This window comes from Stylophora pistillata, chromosome 14 (assembly GCF_964205215.1).
Source record: "Stylophora pistillata chromosome 14, jaStyPist1.2, whole genome shotgun sequence".
NCBI classification, from domain to species: Eukaryota; Metazoa; Cnidaria; class Anthozoa; order Scleractinia; family Pocilloporidae; genus Stylophora; species Stylophora pistillata.
This window is the reverse complement of record NC_142532.1, coordinates 21,600,729-21,624,541: the sequence shown is the minus strand read 5'-3', so window position 1 is coordinate 21,624,541 and position 23,813 is coordinate 21,600,729. Positions and strand designations below refer to the sequence as shown.

Genomic DNA, 23,813 nt, shown 5'->3' with positions numbered 1-23,813 from the left:
GAAAACTTGCCGAATTACACGATCTGAAAGGTACAACACAACATCAGCGCAAGGCGTACGAGTTGTATCTGAAGGCAGCACAAGTGGGTTGCCCGAATTCACAGATCAATTTAGCTGAAATGTATAGGTGTGGTGTCAAGGGAGTAGTCAACGAAGATCTTAAAGAAGCGTTCAAATGGTACAAAATTGCAGCACATGAATCGGATTGCGATGTGGATACTAATTTGGGAGCACTCGGCCGACTTATTTCTGGAACGATGAGCAAAATGGGGAACACCATTGTTGATTACAGGCAAAGAGCTCTGCGATTTTTGTACAAGTATTATCTTGAAGGTGATTGCCCCGAAGGGAAACCGCAGCCAACAAAAGCTGTTCACTATTTGACCAGAGCTGCACAACTAGGAGATACAGGGGCCCAACTGAACCTAGGGAAAATATATCTGAACGGAAGTTCTGAGCAGATTAAGGATTTGAAGAAGGCAAAACGGTGGCTTGAAAAAGCTTCAGCAAGCGGTCATGTCGAAGCTAAAGAGGTAGGTTTATTGATATTGGCTGCTTAAATTTGGATATATTCATACTCTGTTGTAATTCATGTTTCCTGGAAGATTTGTAAGCAATTTAGCGTTGCAGTCTTTAAGAATGGCTGCCTGTTAGGGTCGAGAATCGTCCGTCAGCGACCATTTTGGTGAATAGTCCATTTTACAGTTGTGTGCTTGGTTGCCAAGCCTTTGAACGGGAGTGAGGCTAGGGATGACCTTGTTATGATACAAACCTTGCTGCCTTTCAAATGTAAATCACTTTGTTATCATGCTAACTAGATAGAGGTCTCTATCACAACAAGGTCATCTTTAGCCTCACTCTGAATCAAAGGCTTGGCAACTAAGTACACAACTGTAAAATAGCCTATTGCTCATATTTTGCCCAACGATACCCTTTGGTAAACTGTTTTCAAAAATCAAGTTTAAACGTTCCGGCGAGTGTTAATTTTTCAGAAATTTGCAAACATTTGAAAATGTGGTTTAAGTGCGGTTTTCCGCCTGGCAAATTGTCCAAAATTCACTGCAAAACCCAAGCTCCGTTGAAGGCTTAAAATGAATTCAGTTAGCACCAAACTTTACATGTGTTAAGAAAAAGTCTTCCCATTCATTTGTGTTATGTTACTTTTTTCCGTACACAGCTATGTTGATTTTTTTTTGTCCCTTAAGCAACACCCTCAAAAAGTGCTATACACGGGGCGAAAACTAGGTAAAATTTAATGCGATAAAAGTATACCTGGTACATAATTTTTTAACTTTTTAACTAGATATTCGTAATAAAATGTCCTTATTCAATACCTGAGTAAAATTTGGTGCTTTGAATCGGAACGCCTCCTTTTGGAAATACCACGAATATTTGTGTCCTGAGCCAGCAGAGGATATGTGTTGTATAAACAAATGCTAATCTAATTATCCCCTGCCAGGTAGAAAAAGGTTTTGAAATCAACTTTAAGTTTGGAAATTTTGGCTGGTATGCCACAAGATATTAGGCAAAAGGGAAATATACATTCAGAGTTGCATGAGAGCAAAGAGAAAATAAAATCAGTGTCAAAAATGTACATATGGTTGTTACATCGATCATCATTATGCAAATTACGACCTCAGCTGTAGGAAAACTATGATATCTCTTGCTCAGTTTGTTGAATGACTCTTAAACAATTTAATGGTTGTTTTTCATATATAGAGAGAGATAATATGTATATGTTGATCAATAATTCCTGAGAATGCAAGGGGAGAACAGCATTCTGTACAAGCATTTCAGTGTACCAATGCAAATTATTTCTATTTATCATAACTGACGTCTGATCCAAGCAAACACGCACCACATGAGACCCTAAATGGGCTGTCATAAATATACCACAGACTGAAAAAAACAAAAACTTCACTCAAGGTCTGATAACCACATGATAACACTTTTACACTTCAATCTCAGATTTACTACAAAGGGCAAAGGATAGTGTGTCAGTATACCCAGTATACTGTGGGAAAGGAAGATTCTCGTGTTTCTCTGAAAGAAGGCTGGGCTCTCAGAGTAATAAAGAAGGCTTACAGATTCAACGAAAAACAAAAGTCGTACCTTCTGCCTAAATTTCGAATGGGGCAGACGACAGGCCACAAACTTGATGCTGAGGTAGTTGCTCGAGATATGCGGCGTGCCCGGGGCACCGATGGTGCTCGGCTTTTCCAGTCATCGGAATTCCTCACAACTACCCATATCACCTCTTTCTTCTCAAGACAGAGTGCGTTAGTATGCCAATGAGATGCTGATGATGCTGATATCCGAGCAGCTCAGGAGGAGAGTAATTTTAGCGAGGCAAAGGAGACTGTCACGTCAATACAACTTGACCACCCCCTGATCTACGATCAGTACAATCTTTGTGAAATGGCGCTAAAGGACTCTTTGAAAATCTTGAGGCTACCCATGTTGTAGCACATGTGTGAATATCTTGGCCTCAATATACCATCAAAGCCCATTCGTAAAAAGGCCCCATACTTGGCTCTACTGAAAGAGATTGTCAGCAAATGTACTTGCCAAAAGTCAACATGATGCTGTCTTTCTCTTTTGTTTAGGAGAATAGGAAAGTGAGGAAGTTAGTGGTTATCTCATTTTTTAAAAATGCACATAGGCCGGATCAGAAGTTGTTGCGTTTTGTTTTGTTTTTCTTTTAATCATGCCAGTATTGACCCTCACTTTTCTTTTCTGGTCTTCACGTCAGTAATGAAGTTTACTCATCTGGTGGCCGAAATATGCAAACTGACGGATGCGGAAGTATTCAACCTACATTTCTATCCGCTCGCGTTTTAATGCGGGATTTCTTTCTCTAATTTAACGACGTCGTCCTTTCAGTTGCGGTTTTAACGCATGTATGTTCAAGCACCCCCAAAACATTTCAAATTACGTTATGTTGCGTGACATTAATAATTACCAGGAGAATAAGACCTGTTCTCTTGTATTAAATTACTTTAAAGGTCATAAGGCACCTTTCTTTGTATTTATACTTACAGAAAACGAGTTCTCATTGTAAAAGATAAAAAGACAGTATTTAGATTATCAGAGCATGGAATCAAGTCTTAAGTAGCTTCTTTCGAATGTATCTTTTGCATAACTTGAATGTGAGAAGGTGGTAATGTAATGTGTACTTCACTTGCAGATTTTTCAGCCCAAAAATGTTTTGGAGAACCTTATCAAACATCCTGCAAAATTTTTGACCTGTCTCTTTACATTTTACAAGCTATAAGTCACTACAACGGAAACTGAATTTAATTTGGATATTTAAGAACTCAATATGGTTAAATTACCTAGTTATTTGTTTACACACTTTGCATCATTTTGCTCGCTCAGGTCACGAACACTTCTGACATTTTCGAAAGGAAGCAATGCGATTCAGAGCATCAAAAATTGCACAGTGAATGGAAATAGCAATGTTTGACGAATATATTGTTAAAAATCCAAAGTGTCAGGTAACAGCTACATTTCTTTTGCATGAAATATCACCCGTTTTTCAACGCCATTTTGTGTGGTCTGTAAGGATGTTCTTTCAAGGGCTTAAGTAATCCCAAATTGATGTGCCCGAAAAAATTTACTCACCAAAATTCAATAAGAATAGCTTTCCTTACAATGTGTGAAGTTTGGTGTTGATTGATTTTATTTTAAGCCTTGAGCGGAGCTTGGTTTTCGCAGTTAATTTGTGACTGTGTGACATGCGGAACCTGAACTCAGGTAACTTGAAATCACGTTTTCGTAAATTTATGAAAAGTTAAGAATCGCTGGAACTTAAAAACATGATTTTTTGAAAAGGGTTTACTGAAAGGTTTCTTTGGACGAAATATGAGCAATTCACCAAAATGGTTAAAAGAGTCATTCAACAAAATGAGCAAGAGATATCATAGTTTTCCTACAGCTGAGGTAGTAATTTGCATTATGGTGATCAATGTAACAACCGTATGTACATTTTCGACACTGATTTTATTTTCTCTCTGCTCTCAGGCAACTCTGAATGTATGATTTCCCTTTAGCCTAATATCTTGTGGCATAACAGCTAAAAATTTCCAAAATTAAAGTTGATTTCAAAACCTTTTTCTACCTGGCAGGGAATAATTAGATTAGCGTTTGTTTACACAACATACATCTTTGCTCGCTCAGGACACAAACATTTGTGGTATTTTCAAAAGGAAGCGTTCCGATTCAAAGCCTCAAATTTTACTCAGGTATTGAATAAGGACATTTTATTACGAATATCTAGTTAAAAAGTTAAAAAATTATGTACCAGGTATACTTTTATCGCATTAAATTTTACCTAGTTTTCGCCATATGTACAGCACTTTTTGAGGGTGTTGCTTAAGGGACAAAAAAAAAAGTCACAATATAGCTGTGTACGAAAAAAATTAACATAACACAAATGAATGGGAAGACTTTGTTAAAACGTGTGAAGTTTGGTGCTAACTGAATTCATTTTAAGCCTTCAATGGAGCTTGGGTTTTGCAGTGAATTTTGGACAATTTGCCAGGCGGAAAACCGCACTTAAACCACATTTTCTAATTTCGCAAATTTCTGAAAAATTAACACTCGTTGGAACTTTTAAACTTGATTTTTGAAAACAGTTTACCAAAGGGTATTGTTGAGCAAAATATGAGCAATTCACCAAAATGGTCGCTGATGGACGATTCTCGATCCTTACAGGCAGCCATTCTTAAGCAGTACTTCAAGTAACATTACAATGCAATCATTTGCGGCATGCATTGAAAAACTGACTCAGCTTGTTACATTCATTTGTTAGTACACTGCAGAGCTATGTTGAAGGCATACATGTATGTTAACCGTTCACTATATTTGTATTAGCTTCTTCAGCAATGCCCCATTGATGACAACACGAAGCATGACTCTTCAGAGGTGGCCACAGAAGCTTTTAAACAGTCATTTGACATCCTGGGTGAAAAATTTAGACAGAGAGCTGAGGCAAATAAGCACCCATTTGCAATTTTTAAACCTGTTGCTTTCTCAGAGGAAATGCTTCATCCCTATAATTGGTCCCCAACAGGAAGAGTTTACCTTCAAGCTTACAAAATGGTGAAAGAGGGCCTTGAGGTTCTGTGCAAAAGCAACTTCACCGATGAGAGGGGAATAACTCTCATTTCTCATGGATACTTGACTGAAAACTCTATACTTCAAGCATTTCCTCAGATCCGAAATCTTCTGTTACCCGAAATTCTTCAACTTTGTGGGGAAAGTTTAAACAAAAATCCTTGCTTTTTTGAGGGACTTAATCTGTCATTTGCTTTGCGTGGTTATACAATGGGGAAATGTTCAAAAGAAAGTTGTGAAGATGATATGAAGGCGATAATGTGTATAATGAACCTGATAAACTTTATTCAAAAGGCAGAACCCAACAGCCCTCCTTGTGAAGAACCATTTGAGTTTGATAAGAATTACAGCAGTTGGCTTCATGTTTTGTATTACCATTTAGCAGCTATATACACCATTTCGGATGCTACCAGACAAGCTGCTGAGGCTTTTGAGAACTCTCTCAAGTGCTGCCCATCCTTTCATGAAGCAAAAACAGGACTAGGATATTCATTGATGTTGCTCTACCTTTCAAAAATAAGCTCTGAAAGAAAGCAAGCAAGCCACAAATTACCCAAAGAGTTGCTTAGAGTTAACAAAAAGCAACATCAAGACAGAGACATTTCCAAATATGACTCCTGGACTGCTGAAAAATTGAGAAACTTAGCAGTGAAGGTTTTAAAAGAGTATCTCACAGAGGCCCCACAGTGTCAGAAAAAATACCCAAATGCATGTTACTATCTTGCAAACATTCACTTCATGGAAGGAAACATCGAAGAATTCAGGAAGTATTTTGAACTGGGACAAGATGCTGAGGAAAAAAGACTTCCTTTCATGGATCCTATTAACCTGCCATTAAAGGATATCATGGCACCTTTTTACCAGCATTGTGCTCATGTTAAAAAACATGCAAGGTGTGGAAACAGGGCTTGCACCACGAAAGTTAAAGAGAGTGACTTAAAGTCTTGTGGTGGATGTGGCAAGCAAAAATATTGCAGCAAGTAAGTTTAACTTTTCAATATGATTTATTGTTTCTAATTCTTCTAAATATAAATTACTCCTTTTTCCCTTTACACTCACCTCAAACTCTCTCCATCAGCAGAAATTGTTGCACAAAATAAAGGAATGCATTTTGTAGCTACTTAATTTTTCACAAGTTTTTGAGGGGAGCTAATGTCCCCATACCTCCCCCCCCCCTTCCAGGGAAGGTGAAGCCTGTGGTGTCCCACTCTTTGCCAGCAAATCAGCTTGAGAGCTCTGTCAAGTTACATGAAGCAATCATGTCCTATGAAGTGTAATTACTGTCAAAATTTAAGACATACGGTTAAGATATTGAGACATTCTGTTATGATATTGAGACATTCTGATATGATATTCAGACATGCAGTTATGATATTGAGACATGCAGTTATGATCTTCAGACATGCAGTTATGATATTCAGACATGCAGTTATAACATTGAGACATGCAGTTATGACATTGAGACATGCAGTTATGACATTGAGACATGCAGTTAGGACATTCAGATATGCAGTTATGACATTGAGGCATGCAGTTATGACATTCAGACATGCAGTTATGATGTTCAGACATGCAAGTTATGACATTGAGACATGCAGTTATGACATTGAGACATGCAGTTATGACATTCAGACATACAGTTATGACATTCAGACATGCAGTTATGACATTCAGACATGCAGTTATGATATTCAGACATGCACGTTATGACATTGAGACATGCAGTTATGCAATTGAGACATGCAGTTATGACATTCAGACATGCAGTTATGACATTGAGACATGCAGTTAGGACATTGAGACATGCAGTTATGACATTCAGACATGCAGTTATGACATTCAGACATGCAGTTATGACATTCAGACATGCAGTTATGACATTCAGACATGCAGTTATGATATTGAGACATGTATTTATGATATTGAGACATGTAGTTATGATATCGAGACATGCAGTTATGATATTGCGATATTCTATTATGATGTTCAGACATGAAGTGATGATATTCAGACATGCAGTTATGATATTGAGATATGCTATTATGATATTCAGACATGCAGTTATGATATTGAGAAATGCAGTCATAACATTCAGACATGCAGTTATGACATTGAGACATGCAGTTATGACATTCAAACATGCAGTTATGATATTGAGACATGCAGTTATGACATTCAGACATACATTTATGACATTGAGACATGCAGTTATGACATTGAGACATGCAGTTATGACATTGAGACATGCAGTTATAACATTCAGACATGCAGTTATGACATTCAGACATGCAGTTATGACATTGAGACATGCAGTTATGACATTGAGACATGCAGTTATGACATTGAGACATGCAGTTATGACATTCAGACATGCAGTTGACATTGAGACATGCAGTTATGACATTGAGACATGCAGTTATGACATTGAGACATGCAGTTATGACATTCAGAGATGCAGTTATGATATTGAGATATTCTATTATGATATTCAGACATGCAGGTATGATATTGAGAAATGCAGTTATCACATTCAGACATGCAGTGATGACATTGAGACATGCAGTTATGACATTGAGACATGCAGTTATGACATTCAGACATGCAGTTATGACATTCAGACATGCAGTTATAACATTGAGACATGCAGTTATGACATTGAGACATGCAGTTATGACATTGAGACATGCAGTTATGACATTCAGACATGCAGTTGACATTGAGACATGCAGTTATGAAATTCAGACATGCATGTGACATTGAGACATGCAGTTATGACATTGAGACATGCAGTTATGACATTCAGAGATGCAGTTATGATATTGAGATATTCTATTATGATATTCAGACATGCAGGTATGATATTGAGAAATGCAGTTATCACATTCAGACATGCAGTGATGACATTGACACATACAGTTATGACATTGAGACATGCAGTTATGACATTGAGACATGCAGTTATGACATTGAGACATGCAGTTATGACATTCAGACATGCAGTTATGACATTCAGACATGCAGTTATGACATTGAGACATGCAGTTATGACATTGAGACATGCAGTTATGACATTCAGACATGCAGTTGACATTGAGACATGCAGTTATGACATTGAGACATGCAGCTATGACATTCAGAGATGCAGTTATGATATTGAGATATTCTATTATGATATTCAGACATGCAGGTATGATATTGAGAAATGCAGTTATCACATTCCGACATGCAGTGATGACATTGAGACATGCAGTTATGACATTCAGACATGCAGTTATGACATTCAGACATGCAGTTATGACATTCAGACATGCAGTTATGACATTCAGACATGCAGTTATGACATTCAGAGATGCAGTTATGACATTCAGACATGCAGTTATGATATTGAGATATTCTCTTATGATATTCAGACATGCACTAATGATATTAAGAAATGCAGCTAAGACATTGAGACATGCAGTTGTGACATTGAGACATGCAGTTATGACATTGAGACATGCAGTTATGACATTGAGACATGCAGTTATGACATTCAGACATGCAGTTGACATTGAGACATGCAGTTATGACATTGAGACATGCAGCTATGACATTCAGAGATGCAGTTATGATATTGAGATATTCTATTATGATATTCAGACATGCAGGTATGATATTGAGAAATGCAGTTATCACATTCAGACATGCAGTGATGACATTGAGACATGCAGTTATGACATTGAGACATGCAGTTATGACATTGAGACATGCAGTTATGACATTCAGACATGCAGTTATGACATTCAGACATGCAGTTATGACATTCAGAGATGCAGTTATGACATTCAGACATGCAGTTATGACATTGAGATATTCTCTTATGATATTCAGACATGCACTAATGATATTAAGAAATGCAGCTAAGACATTGAGACATGCAGTTGTGACATTGAGACATGCAGTTATGACATTGAGACATGCAGTTATGACATTGAGACATGCAGTTATGACATTGAGACATGCAGTTATGATATTGAGAAATGCAATTATGACATTCAGACATGCAGTTATGACATTCAGACATGCAAATTTGACATTCAGACATGCATTTATAACATTCAGACATGCAGTTATGACATTCAGACATGCAGTTATGACATTCAGACATGCAGTTATGATATTGAGATATTCTATTATGATATTCAGACATGCAGTTCTGATATTGAGAAATGCAGTTATAACATTTAGACATGCAGTTATGACATTGAGACATGCAGTTATGACATTCAGACATGCAGTTATCACATTGAGACATGCAGTTATGACATTGAGACATGCAAGTTATGACATTGAGACATGCAGTTATGACATTGAGACATGCAGTTATGACATTGAGACATACAGTTATGACATTCAGACATGCAGTTATGACATTCAGACATGCAGTTATGATATTCAGACATGCACGTTATGACATTGAGACATGCAGTTATGCAATTGAGACATGCAGTTATGACATTCAGACATGCAGTTATGATATTGAGAAATGCAATTATAACATTCAGACATGCAGTTATGACATTCAGACATGCAAATTTGACATTCAGACATGCATTTATAACATTCAGACATGCAGTTATGACATTCAGACATGCAGTTATGACATTCAGACATGCAGTTATGATATTGAGATATTCTATTATGATATTCAGACATGCAGTTCTGATATTGAGAAATGCAGTTATAACATTTAGACATGCAGTTATGACATTGAGACATGCAGTTATGACATTCAGACATGCAGTTATCACATTGAGACATGCAGTTATGACATTGAGACATGCAAGTTATGACATTGAGACATGCAGTTATGACATTGAGACATGCAGTTATGACATTCAGACATACAGTTATGACATTCAGACATGCAGTTATGACATTCAGACATGCAGTTATGATATTCAGACATGCACGTTATGACATTGAGACATGCAGTTATGCAATTGAGACATGCAGTTATGACATTCAGACATGCAGTTATGACATTGAGACATGCAGTTAGGACATTGAGACATGCAGTTATGACATTCAGACATGCAGCTATGACATTCAGACATGCAGTTATGACATTCAGACATGCAGTTATGACATTCAGACATGCAGTTATGATATTGAGACATGTAGGTATGATATTGAGACATGCAGTTATGATATCGAGACATGCAGTTATGTTATTGCGATATTCTATTATGATATTCAGACATGCAGTGATGATATTCAGACATCCAGTTATGATATTGAGATATGCTATTATGATATTCAGACATGCAGTTATGATATTGAGAAATGCAGTTATAACATTTAGACATGCAGTTATGACATTGAGACATGCAGTTATGACATTCAGACATGCAGTTATGACATTCAAACATGCAGTTATGATATTGAGACATGCAATTATGACATTCAGACATACATTTATGACATTGAGACATGCGGTTATGACATTGAGACATGCAGTTATGACATTCAGACATACAGTTATGACATTCAGACATGCAGTTATGACATTCAGACATGCAGTTATGATATTCAGACAAGCACATTATGACATTGAGACATGCAGTTATGCAATTGAGACATGCAGTTATGACATTCAGACATGCAGTTATGACATTGAGACATGCAGTTAGGACATTGAGACATGCAGTTATGACATTCAGACATGCAGTTATGACATTCAGACATGCGGTTATGACATTCAGACATGCAGTTATGACATTCAGACATGCAGTTATGATATTGAGACATGTAGGTATGATATTGAGACATGCAGTTATGATATCGAGACATGCAGTTATGTTATTGCAATATTCTATTATGATATTCAGACATGCAGTGATGATATTCAGACATGCAGTTATGATATTGAGATATGCTATTATGATATTCAGACATGCAGTTATGATATTGAGAAATGCAGTTATAACATTCAGACATGCAGTTATGACATTGAGACATGCAGTTATGACATTCAGACATGCAGTTATGACATTCATACATGCAGTTATGATATTGAGACATGCAGTTATGACATTCAGACATACATTTATGACATTGAGACATGCAGTTATGACATTGAGACAGGCAGTTATGACATTGAGACATGCAGTTATAACATTCAGACATGCAGTTATGACATTCAGACATGCAGTTATGACATTGAGACATGCAGTTATGACATTGAGACATGCAGTTATGACATTGAGACATGCAGTTATGACATTCAGACATGCAGTTGACATTGAGACGTGCAGTTATGACATTGAGACATGCAGTTATGACATTGAGAGATGCAGTTATGACATTCAGATATTCTATTATGATATTCAGAAATGCAGTGATGACATTGAGACATGCAGTTATGACATTGAGACATGCAGTTATGACATTGAGACATGCAGTTATGACATTCAGACATGCAGTTATGACATTCAGACATGCAGTTATGACATTCAGACATGCAGTTATGACATTCAGAGATGCAGTTATGACATCCAGACATGCAGTTATGATAATGAGATATTCTCTTATGATATTCAGACATGCACTAATGATATTAAGAAATGCAGCTATGACATTGAGACATGCAGTTATGACATTGAGACATGCAGCTATGACATTGAGACATGCAGTTATGACATTGAGACATGCAGTTATGATATTGAGAAATGCAATTATAACATTCAGACATGCAGTTATGACATTGAGACATGCAGTTGACATTGAGACATGCAGTTATGACATTGAGACATGCAGTTATGACATTGAGACATGCAGTTATGACATTGAGACATGCAGTTATGATATTGAGAAATGCAATTATAACATTCAGACATGCAGTTATGACATTCAGACATGCAGTTATGACATTCAGACATGCAGTTGACATTGAGACATGCAGTTATGACATTGAGACATGCAGTTATGACATTGAGACATGCAGTTATGTCATTCAGAAATGCAGATATGACATTCAGACATGCAGATATGACATTCAGACATGCAGTTATGACATTCAGACATGCAGTTATGACATTCAGACATGCAGTTATGATATTGAGATATTCTATTATGATATTCAGACATGCAGTTATGATATTGAGAAATGCAGTTATAACATTTAGACATGCAGTTATGACATTGAGACATGCAGTTATGACATTGAGACATGCAGTTATAACATTGAGACATGCAGTTATGACATTCAGACATGCAGTTACGACAGTTCGACATGCAGTTATGACATTGAGACATGCAGGTATGACATTCAGACGTGCAGTTATGTCATTGAGAAATGCAGATATGACATTCAGCCATGCAGTTATGACATTCAGACATGCAGTTATGACAGTCAGACATGCAGTTATCACATTCAGACATGCAGTTATCACATTCAGACAGGCAGTTACGATATTGAGATATTCTATTATGATATTCAGACATGCAGTTATGATATTGAGAAATGCAGTTATAACATTTAGACATGCAGTTATGACACTGAGACATGCAGTTATGACATTCAGACATGCAGTTATGACATTCAAACATGCAGATTTGACATTCAGACATGCAGTTATGACATTCAGACATGCAGTTATGTCATTCAGAAATGCAGATATGACATTCAGACATGCAGATATGACATTCAGACATGCAGTTATGACATTCAGACATGCAGTTATGATATAAAGATATTCTATTATGATATTCAGACATGCAGTTATGATGTTGAGAAATGCAGTTAGAACATTTAGACATGCAGTTATGACATTGAGACATGCAGTTATGACATTCAGACATGCAGTCATAACATTGAGATATGCAGTTATGACATTCAGAAATGCAGTTATGACAGTTAGACATGCAGTTATGACATTGAGAGATGCAGTTGACATTGAGACATGCAGTTATGACATTGAGACATGCAGTTATGACATTGAGACATGCAGTTATGACATTGAGACATGCAGTTATGACATTGAGACATGCAGTTATGACATTGAGACATGCAGTTATGATATTGAGACACGCAGTTATGACATTGAGACATGCAGTTATGACATTGAGACATGCAGTTATGAGATTGAGACATGCAGTTATGACATTGAGACATGCAGTTATGGCATTGAGACATGTAGTTATGTTATTCAGACATTGAGTTATGATATTCAGACATGCAGTTATGATATTGAGACATTCTGTTATGATATGCAGACATGTAGCCGTGCTATGTGAATTATGATTTTCATGGCGTGCATTTTATTATGATGTTTTGACGTGGTAACATGCAGTTCGTCATGAGTCTTAGAAACGAGTTTTGGTCGAGATAATTTATTTCCCGGCAAAATGATAATTATGTTAATATATCTACTCTCTGATACGGTGAATATATGAAGTTCATATATTTTGAACTGCGGTTATAGATACGAATGATGCACGATCCTCGCAGTAGAGAGCGCTATTTATGCAATAGCGAAAATCAGACCTGAAAAAAAAAATCAGGCCTGTACTGGATTCGAACCACTGACCTCTGCGATACTAGTGGAGCGCTCTATATCTACTCTCTGTCGCCCTGTCTTTGTTGGAAACATGAGTTTTCGAAAAACCGAGGCCGAAAAAATACTCGCAAGCTGCACGTTTCGCAAAATTGATTGATCGTTTAGTATTAAAACATTTTAGAGTGACACAAGACTTCATTTAGCTTAGATTTCCTCCATTTTTCCCGTTAATTTTGAGCCTTTCATTCACAGTTAACTGGATCAAATGCGCTCGCTCTAACACCGAAGTATTAAACTGTGGCGTGATTTTGACGAGTCAATAGGGACGATTGTTTACTTTTTTGTACTTTGTCGCACAGATCCTTGTTGTCGTTCTGTTAAAATTTTTAAATATTTCGCGACAATAATGGATACAAACAGAGACTCGGCCCACCAGTCCCAAAACGAAGACAATTTTGCGACCCTTGGGCTAGACTTCTTAAATGAGTCAGGAAAAGAGTGGATCTATCGAGCGATCGATCGGCCGCAGCAATCGTCGATTTCACACTAGAGGATGGAGAAATCGTCTGGACGGACGAATCGTCTGGCATTTGTTCGTCAAATTTGAATTCGAGAAGGCCATATGCCGAAAAGTTGTCCGTCTTATGAGCACAAAGAGAACTGGCACGAGGTCGTGTTGTAAAGCAAAATGGCTAACTTACACAAATTCTCGCGTAGGTATCAATTTGCTATTTGTTCCCAAGCCCCAACTATTTGGAATGATATCCCTCTGACTTTCCGTAACAGCCTTACCATTAGTAACTTCAAAAAGAAGCTTAAATTGTACTTCTTGAACCTGAATTAAATTTTTTGCCACCAAAATTGAATATTATACTCAACCTCTGGTGTAACCGGACTATTGTTTACTACTTAGATTAATCTTCTGCTCTTTGTAAATTTGTGAACATTCTACTGAACTTCTAATATACCCTGATTATTGTTTATTACCTAGAATTGATTACATTAGATGAGATTAGATTAGAATGCCTTAGATTAGTCTACTGTTCTTTGAAGAATTAGTCTTTGTCTCTGACCATAAGCCATTTAAGCCTCTGGCTTTGGCCGATCTTAGGAATTCACTTGTATGACACAAACAATAAAAAAATAAGCATAAAAAAAAGTCAAAGTGAATCTACACTCGTGGATTGATTGTGTGACGTAAAAAAAAATACGCGACATGTTAAGAATTGATCACGAGTCGAGTTTATCTCTTTGGTAAATAAAATTTAAATAAATTTCGAGGGGTCTGAGCTTTCGTGACACCTGCCTGTTGCAACTTGTTTTTAATGATCTGCCAGGGACTGCCATGTTCTCTTTCATCTGCTGAACAAAAAAAATTCGTGCGTTCACATATCTCGTTTGCAGAACACTACCGTTGCGTTCGGTTTCCTTCTTTTAGTAGTTGGAGCTAACGATGCCGACGCCAAGTGCTGTCTGTTGCTGCTCGAGAAACTAGACTAAGTTAAACTTTCGCAAGCCGTGTACGGCTGAAATAAGTTTCGAAAATTTTCCAGTACTCGTCCATTGGTTTCCCGTCCGCTCACAGCACTGGCTACTGCGTCGTTCCTTGGAGAACCATTTTCGGGGCCCTAAGATGCATGTTCCCTAAGAAGACGGGTCGCCTCTTCTAATAAATATCATAACAGAATGTCTCAATATCATAACTGTATGTCTCAATATCATAACTGCGTGTCTGAATATCATAACTGTATGTCTGAATGTCATAACTGCATGTCTGAATGTCATAACTGCATGTCTGAATGTCATAACTGCATGTCTGAATGTCATAACTGCATGTCTCAATGTCATAACTGCATGTCTGAATGTCATAACATAATGTCTCAATATCATGACTGCCTGTCTGAATATCATAACATAATGTCTCAATATCATGACTGCCTGTCTGAATATCATAACTGCATGTCTCAATGTCATAACTGCCTGTCTGAAGATCATAACTGCATGTCTGATTGTCATAACAGAATGTCTCAATATCATAACTGCCTGTCTGAATATCATAACTGCATGTCTGAATATCATAACTGCATGTCTCAATGTCATAATTGCCTGTCTGAATATCATAACTGCATGTCTCAATGTCATAACTGCATGTCTGAATATCACAACTGCATGTCTCAATATCATAACTGCATGTCTCAATATCATTACAGAATGTCTCAATATCATAACTGCCTGTCTGAATATCATAACTGCATGTCTCAATATCATAACTGCATGTCTAATTATCATAACTGCATGTCTCAATATCATAACTGCATTTCTCAATATCATAACAGAATGTCTCAATATCATAACTGCATGTCTTAAATTTTGACGGTAATTACACTTCATAATGTACAGCTTGTTCAGAGTAATTAGGCCTCCTCAACAGAAGAATGTCTGTGTTTCTAGAATAACTAAATATACAACTTATAATACCTATATATACCTTATAACTGAAACCAAGCATTTTATCCAAACAAAATATGTTAACTAAATATACTGCCATTTTGCCAAAAAAACACCCTCACGGAAATATTTTTTACTTTTAAACAATTTGATTTTTGTTTATTACATTCACTAAACACAGCTTGAGCTGAAAATGATACATTCTGTCTGGCATTAAAGCTTATGTTAACCTACAAACCCTCTCTAAGTCTAATACACAAAACAGATGAATTTCAAGGCATGGCTATCATGATGACTATGGTTTTCCACATAGAAAGATGTTTACATGAAAGTATAGTGTTCATTGGGGGTGTGGTTCTGACGAGGAACTAATGATAGTAACTGGTATTGCAATGCCACAAAATGTTCACCAATTGTAGTGACATTAAGTATTTACTTTTTTTGTAATTTTTTTGGTCAAAGTCACTTCACAGTCACATCTCACCAAAGTACCATAATTGTATCTCTACAAATCGATTTAGTTTGAAGTGTCCTAAAACCATCAAGAGGTACTGTACACTTGAAAACTACTTCAGGTGCGCAAATGAATGATCCTTGCAACAGCTCTACAACTGTACTAATCCTCCTTTCACTTATTTACAGGGATTGTCAAAAAACAGACTGGAAAAATCACAAGGCTTCTTGCACTGCATTAAAAAAAAACCTGAGGTATAAAGAGGATGTTGCTAAAGTTTGACACTGCACCTCAATGTCAATTGCAATGTCGGAAATGAGACATTAATTTCTGAACTTAACAAAGCTTTAGAAGAGCTTCTGTACTGGTGCAAAACAAACTCCCTTGTGCCTCATCTCAAGAAATATGAAGCAATGATCCTCCATCGTGGAAGGTTCACTGGCCCATTGAAAGAGTTAACGTTGGCCTAGCACACCATCAAATGGGTTACACACTCTCTTCTATTAGGCGTATTGACAGATGATCAACTAAATTGATCTAAACTTGTTAGTGTTGTTAAAAAGGCTTTGTTGATAAGTTAAACTTGTTAAAACGTAGCAAATTTCTTCCAAAGAATATGTTATTAGACTTGTATTTTAGAGTTATTATGCCGTCGATCGTATATGAAATATCAGTATTGAGAGGTCTCAGAAATAAGGAAGGTTTTAAGGCATTAGAAGCACTGCATTGTAGAGCTGCTAGAATTATCTTTGAGCTACCTTGGGAGATGTCTAATGCTGATGTTATGAAAAAGGCTAATTGGTCCCCTTTAGCCTTTATGTATGAAATTAGCTTAGCTAAGCTTATGTATAAAATCCATAATAACCTGACTCCAGATGCTATGTCAGCTATTATTAAGAACAATGATAACATCAAGCGATATCAACTTAGGAAGAAACTGAAAATTGTTGTCCCTCGTTTTAACACCCACTACATGAGGAACTCTGTAGCTCGTAGAGGAGAAATAGTTTGGAACACGTTGGTTCCTCAACTTAATGACGATATAGACAATGTTAAGAAATATGCGATTATGGCAAGACGATCTCAGGCTTTGCTACACCTCGATTTCGACTGTATCTCCCCTCGAACATTAACCAGAAGGGAGGAAGATTTTAAGTGTAATTAGTGTTAACAATTAGACGATATTAGACTACCACCTTGTTTTTTAGAATTTTAAGCTTGTATCGTTTTAGACTTGTTAGTAGTAAGCAGCGATATGATTTTAGCTGGGTATGTCCTATTTATTCTCTAATTCATTAGTTATCTTACTTAATTATTTAGACACGACCCCACAAGCGAAGTGTCGCTTTAAATACTTATCGTGTATAAATAAAGATTATTGATTGATTGATTGATTGATTGATTGAGACTTAAGAGTCTGTTAGGTGTTAGACAACCGAGTCCAGAGCATGTGCTTTTAACAACTAACTTTAATTACCAAATAAGGTCATACATAAAGAATGTGGCAAGTCAATCAAGTAAAATATGCAAATATCGTAACATCTCTTTTTTAACAAAAAAAAAATATATAAATCACCTAGTAATTTTTTTTTTAAATGAACGAAATGTTATAAATGACCATAACACTTGAACAACTACTTAAAGAGTTCTGAATTCAGCGAATCTGTGTTTATGCAAGTCTCTACAGTTCATACAAAGTCCTTGAACCTTGTAGGCGGCTTAATAATCCTGGTACGAGTACGCTTCACAGGTACGGGGTCAGTTATGGGATCAGGTACAGGATCAGGTACATTTGGGCTGACTTTTCTTTCAATAGGCGCTTCTGGAACATGTACTTCAATTGACTCATAGTAACTTTTGGTGAAGTTTCTAGACCAACTTCTACTGCTGACTGTTCCTGTAGTTTGAGAAACTGCCTGTTACGACGAATGGTTTCACTACCAGTCTTCAAAAGGTAAGACCTGTCAGTTGCTTGACAAGAGTTCCTGCTTGACAGCTCTTGCCTCTTTGCAGTGGTGCTTCTCTGACCTCTTGACCCATTTCCAATGGCGGCAATGACTTTGCTGTTTGGTCATGGTAACTCTTTGCTCTCTGCCTTTTTAGCTTGATTTGACCTTCTACGCCTTCCACGACACGAGGACGGAGGAGGGTTGAGGCTGTTGGCATGAGAGTCTTTGTTCTTCGGGACATAAGTCGCTGTGCTGGACTTGATCCTATGGTTTCGACGGGTGTGTTTCTGTATTCAAGTAAGGCAAGCCAGGGATCTTTATTTAACAGACTCTTGGTGATTTTCACTGCGGATTCAGCTTTCCCATTTGACTTGTGATGATGGGGCGACGAGGTTACATGTTTGAACTCCCACTCTATGGCAAATTTCCTGAATTCATGGCTTGTTCGTTGTTGACCATTATCTGAAACAAGTACGTCTGAAATTCCGTGTCTGCTGAACTATTCGTTCAGAAATTGAAAGATGGATGGTGAAGTTGTGTCACTGAGTTCTTGGACTTCTACGAAGTCTGAGTAATAATCCACAAGGACAATATACTCTTTTCTCTGAAGGGTAAACATGTCAACTGCTAGTCGACTCCAGGGACGATCTGGAACTTTTAATGTCTGCATTGGTTCTTTAGGGTTCCTTGCTTGAAACTCTGCACACACAGAACACTTTGCGATTGCTTCCTTTATCTCACTGTTCATTCCAGGCCAGAAGACTACATCTCGAGCTTTCCTCAGACAAGCCTCAATGCCGAGGTGACTTGCATGGCTTCTGGAGATGATTTCTGGTCTAAGGGCCTTAGGGATGATGAGGCGTTGGCTCTTGAACAGTATTCTATTATGCAAGGAAATATCTTCTCTGCAGGTCCAATATTCTCTGATTTGAATAGGTGTCTCACCTCTCTACAGTTTGCAGTACTAGGTCTTGTTCTGTTGCTTTTTGTAACTGCGCTAGCCTTTCGCTTGACACGACCAGGGAATCAAACGGGTTCAAGGCTTCGACTTCTAATGCAAACACTTGAAATTCTTCATCCTGTTCTTCTTGGTTGGGAAGATAGGCTCTGGAAAGATGATCTGCTATGTACATTTGTGAGCCAGGTTTGTACTGGGCATCTAGATTGTACTTTTGCAGTCGGAGCAGCATCCGCTGAAGTCTGCAGGGGGCAGCTAGTACTGACTTCTTAAATATTGCTTGAAGTGGCTTATGATCAGATTCTACTGTAATGTTCTCTCTTCGGGATAGGCACTGATCGAATCTTTGGCACGCGAATACAATCGCAAGACACTCTTTTTCGATTTGTGCGCATCTTCTTTCAGTTGGTTGAGTATTTTGGATGCAAAAGCCACAGGCTTCCCCTTTTGCAGAAGGGTAGCCCCTAGTCCCTTTTCACTAGCATCGCACTGTATGGTCACTTAATATTTGCAGTCGTAATATGCAAGAACAGGATGGTTGACAACTAGCTGTTTCACTTCCTTGAAAACTCTGTGTGCTGCTTCGCCCAGGTAAATTTGGTATCTTTGGTGGTCAGGTCCCTCAGGGGCTGTACCACATCCGAAAGTCTTGGTAAGAACTTCGCAAGGTAGTTCACGAACCCTAGCTAGGTGAGTACTTCTTGCTTGCACGTTGGTCGAGGCATCTCTTCAACGGCTTTGACCTTATCCGGGTCAGGTTTCAGGCCATCCTTACTCACTATGTGACCCATGAACTTCACTTCCTGCTTCTTGAGCTTAATCTTCTTACCGTTGAGGCAAAGATTGACTTTGCGTGCTCTTTCTAGCAATTTGGTCATGTTCTGATCGTGGTTTCTGAGAGCTTGCTCTTGGGTGTCGCCAAACCCCATGACTATGATGTCGTCTCTAATGACTTCAACACTTAAGTCCGCTAGCTTCTCTTGTAGGTTGTTCTCAAACTCTTCAGGGGCCACACTGATTCCGAAAGGCATTCTGAGATAACGATAGCGACCAAAAGGGGTCCAGAATGTCGTCAACTTGTTACTGGTTTCATCGAGGCTGATATGGTAAAAGCCGCCTTTAGCGTCTAGTGTGCTGAGGACCTTGGCCTTGCATAGCTTTGGCAACAGTTCTTCGAGAGTAGGCATTTGATACTTTGGACGCTGAATAACTTTGTTGAGCTCTTGAGGGTCTAGACAGATCCGAATTTTTCCTGGTTTGGCCACTACGACCATGTTGCTAATCCACTCTGTTGGAGCTGTTTCTTTCTTGATTATCCCTTTTTTTCTAGATCTGCAAGTTTGGCGTTTACTTCGTTTCGGAGGGGTACTGGTATCCGCCTTAAAGTGTGCTGAACAGGCATGGCAAATCAATCGACTATGAAGCTGCTACAGCCGATGTGCCCGAGTCCCTCAAAGACATTTCTGTAATCTTGCAATATACACTGTGTAGTCAAAGGAACATTCTTCTCATGTAACCTTAACACTTCAGCTTGGGATCCTAGTTTGAGAGGTCCCAACTTTTGACAGGTTTCGGCAGACAGCAAGGGTTCGTTTGAACCACCAACAATTTGAAACTTGAGCACGTGAGTTTGACTACCATATGTGACTCTAAGATCGACTACTCCCACAGGTTTCATCATGGATCCATCAAACAGCTTGAGCTTTGTTTTACTTGTTTCCATGGGGGGATTCCCATTTTGTGTAATGATCGATAAATCTCTGTAGCTGAGTACGTTGCACGTTGCACCAGTATCAAGTTGGCACTTGATGGGGGTTTCTTGCTTGGCTTGTTCATTGTGAAAACTGAGCGTCGCAAGCCATCGGTTACCACTAGATTCCGCAGTCGAGAGTTCTTCAACTTTTAAGATCGATTCCTCCGAACTTTCACAACTCTCTTCCAGGAGATGGACTTCACTTCTCTTTCTTGTCATACAGACTGAAGCGAAATGATGCCATTTTTGACAGAAACTGCATTTCTGATGGTGTGACGTTGTTGTTTGCCACAGAATTTACACTTTTCATTTTCAGAGTGCTTCTTGTTTGGGGTTCCTTCTCTCTTCTTTCCTCGTCTGTATTTGCCGCTCGACTGCTTCTTGAAATTCTTGCCTTTTCCTTTTTCAACTAAGTTTACTTCTTCTTTTGTTGCTCTACTGTCGCATTTCATGGACGTCCAACTGTTGTAATTTCGTCAGAACGGGCAATGTCGAGTGCTTTATCGAGTGTGAGGGATTTCTCTCGCAGGAGCTTCCTTTTAGTACCTTTATCGAGAAGGCCAATAACTAATCTGTCGCGGATTAAGTCATCATTAAGTGATCCAAATTCACATGACGAGGCATATTTTCGTAGACGAGTACGAAGCTGTCTGCTGACTCTCCTGAATTTTGCTCACACGAATTGAAAATATACCGCTCGTAAACAACGTTGCGTTTCGGTTTGAAGTAGTTTTCCAACGCGCCCATGCATGCTTGAACGTTGTTCCTCTCCTCGGCTGAAATACTGAGATTAAGAAAAGTCTGAAGATAGTCTTTGCCCATCACGGAGCGAAACGATGCTAATCTTATCTTTGAATCTTGCTTATCGAGGCCGGACGCACTTCATAATCCTCCCATTGTTGACGGAAGAACTCCCAGTCACTCACAAGATTTTCTTTGCAAACCATCGGTGCTGGCACAGGGAAATGCGATGGAACGAACGTGGCTGAAACCACAACGGGTTGTGTGTTGGTCCCAGGTGTTAGAGCGTTCGTGGCGCTTGTTGCGGGTTGCTCTTGTTCGGTGTCCGACATGTTGTGTTACAATGCTTGTTTGTTTGCGGTTAATTCGGCAATTGATCTGCTTAAACTAACGAAAACTGCTTCGGAGTGTTTCCTTTGGTCGGTAACGTAATTTTACTGCTGAGTTGCGATGTAATTCAGGTTAAAATCGGCATTTTAATTCCTGACACCATGTTAGACAACCGAGTCCAGACCATGTGCTTTTAACAACTAACTTTAAGTACCAAATAAGGTCAAACAGAAAGGATGCGTTAAGTCAATCAAATATAAAACGATCCTATTGTCCAAATCATGTCACTTTATCGCAAAATCAACCGGAAATCAGACTAACGTTTAACAACCTCTGATAGCAAGGGGAAGATCAGAGGACAGCCTTCTGTGTTCCTTTCTTGTACTGTTTCTCGTTCACAAATCACATTTCAAGCGAAATAAGTAATATTCCCCCGCAAAAACTATTCTAACTTATTATTTTTCATGCTATATGAATATACATGCTTCTAAGTATGTGCGTTGTGAGTATGCGTGTATGTGAGTATATGCATGTATAAATTATACATGTGAGCAAGTAGCTGACACCTTTCAATAGTGCTCAATACACTGCCACCTCATTCGTAATACCTTAGCCCCATTGTAATGCCGCAATTGTAAATAACAATAATTTTTTTATCACACCCCTATATATAAACTAGCTTGTAAGGAACGTTCTTCATTAAATCTGTCTGATGAGTGCGTAAGCACGAAACTCCGAGTAACAGAAACCATGTGTCGTCTTGTTTGATCGCTACCTACTGTATAAAATTATATATTTTTTAAGTTTCTAACAAAATTTTCCAGTAACAGTTATATAAACACCAAAAAGGATCCTTCCAATTTATATGAAATTAACTCAGACACAGGTATTGTTTGGTCTGTTGTCACTATTGTGTGAACAATGTTATGCAGAAATAAACTGTATCGGTGCCACACTTACTTTAGCTTCGCAGCCGTTGTTTGTTCTCGTCACGCAACGCACTCTCTCCCCCGTGGCGTGACGAGACCAAACAACGGTTGTGAGTAAGAGGTATCCGGTCACTTCGCTCCATGGTTGGACACTCCAAGTCAGTTCGCTTTAACCAGAAGTAAGATCGCTACTCAGTTGAAGATACTTCACTCCATACAAAAATTACTTCGTTCGTTACAGGAGTGACAATTAGTAATAAATTGGCGTGAATATTTTGTTGTGTGGTCGATAATCGACTGATTAAGTAGAAGGACAAGCTTAATAAGCCATTTTCGCCTGTATTCGCGTTCGCTTACACTTGGTTATACAAGTGAGCGACACCACGGAAATAATCGGTTGGAGCTATCTAACAATGAAGCGAAGTGACCATAAACCGAATGAGACTTCGTTAGCTTGTGAGTGGACCTTCGCCACGAGCGTTCTCAACTGTACCGCGGAAAAAGAACCAAAACTCCATAATATCTCCAGGAGACCTTAACCAAATATATTTCGCGGCCTACGTTTATCGTAGATATGCATTGAATGAAGAGAA

At 38.2% G+C, this 23,813-nt stretch overlaps 2 protein-coding genes and 1 pseudogene across 2 annotated transcripts in view; 1 reads left to right on the top strand and 2 right to left on the bottom strand.

The window, feature by feature from the left end:
• The window catches only part of LOC111319123 (uncharacterized), an 18,232-nt gene extending 282 nt beyond the window's left edge, over positions 1-17,950 (top strand). Inside the window, exons 1-3 of the mRNA XM_088745412.1 lie at positions 1-533; positions 4,876-6,098; positions 16,749-17,950. The exon at positions 1-533 is cut by the window's left edge and continues 282 nt beyond it. Coding sequence (XP_088601538.1) covers positions 1-533; positions 4,876-6,098; positions 16,749-16,842 — 1,850 coding nt within the window. The 3' untranslated portion in view covers positions 16,843-17,950. The remainder of the gene's footprint in view (positions 534-4,875; positions 6,099-16,748) is intronic.
• A 557-nt stretch (positions 17,951-18,507) lies between these two features.
• Positions 18,508-19,699, bottom strand: LOC111336899 (uncharacterized protein K02A2.6). The gene is made up of 3 exons (XM_088744679.1): positions 19,455-19,699; positions 19,053-19,390; positions 18,508-18,971 (listed from the first exon to the last, which is right to left on the bottom strand). Exons 1-3 carry the CDS (start codon positions 19,697-19,699, stop codon positions 18,508-18,510), a joined length of 1,047 nt encoding a protein of 348 aa, XP_088600805.1.
• Positions 19,700-20,875: 1,176 nt separating this feature from the next.
• On the bottom strand, positions 20,876-22,293 carry LOC148717058 (uncharacterized; annotated as a pseudogene).
• Between the last annotated feature and the right edge of the window lie 1,520 nt (positions 22,294-23,813).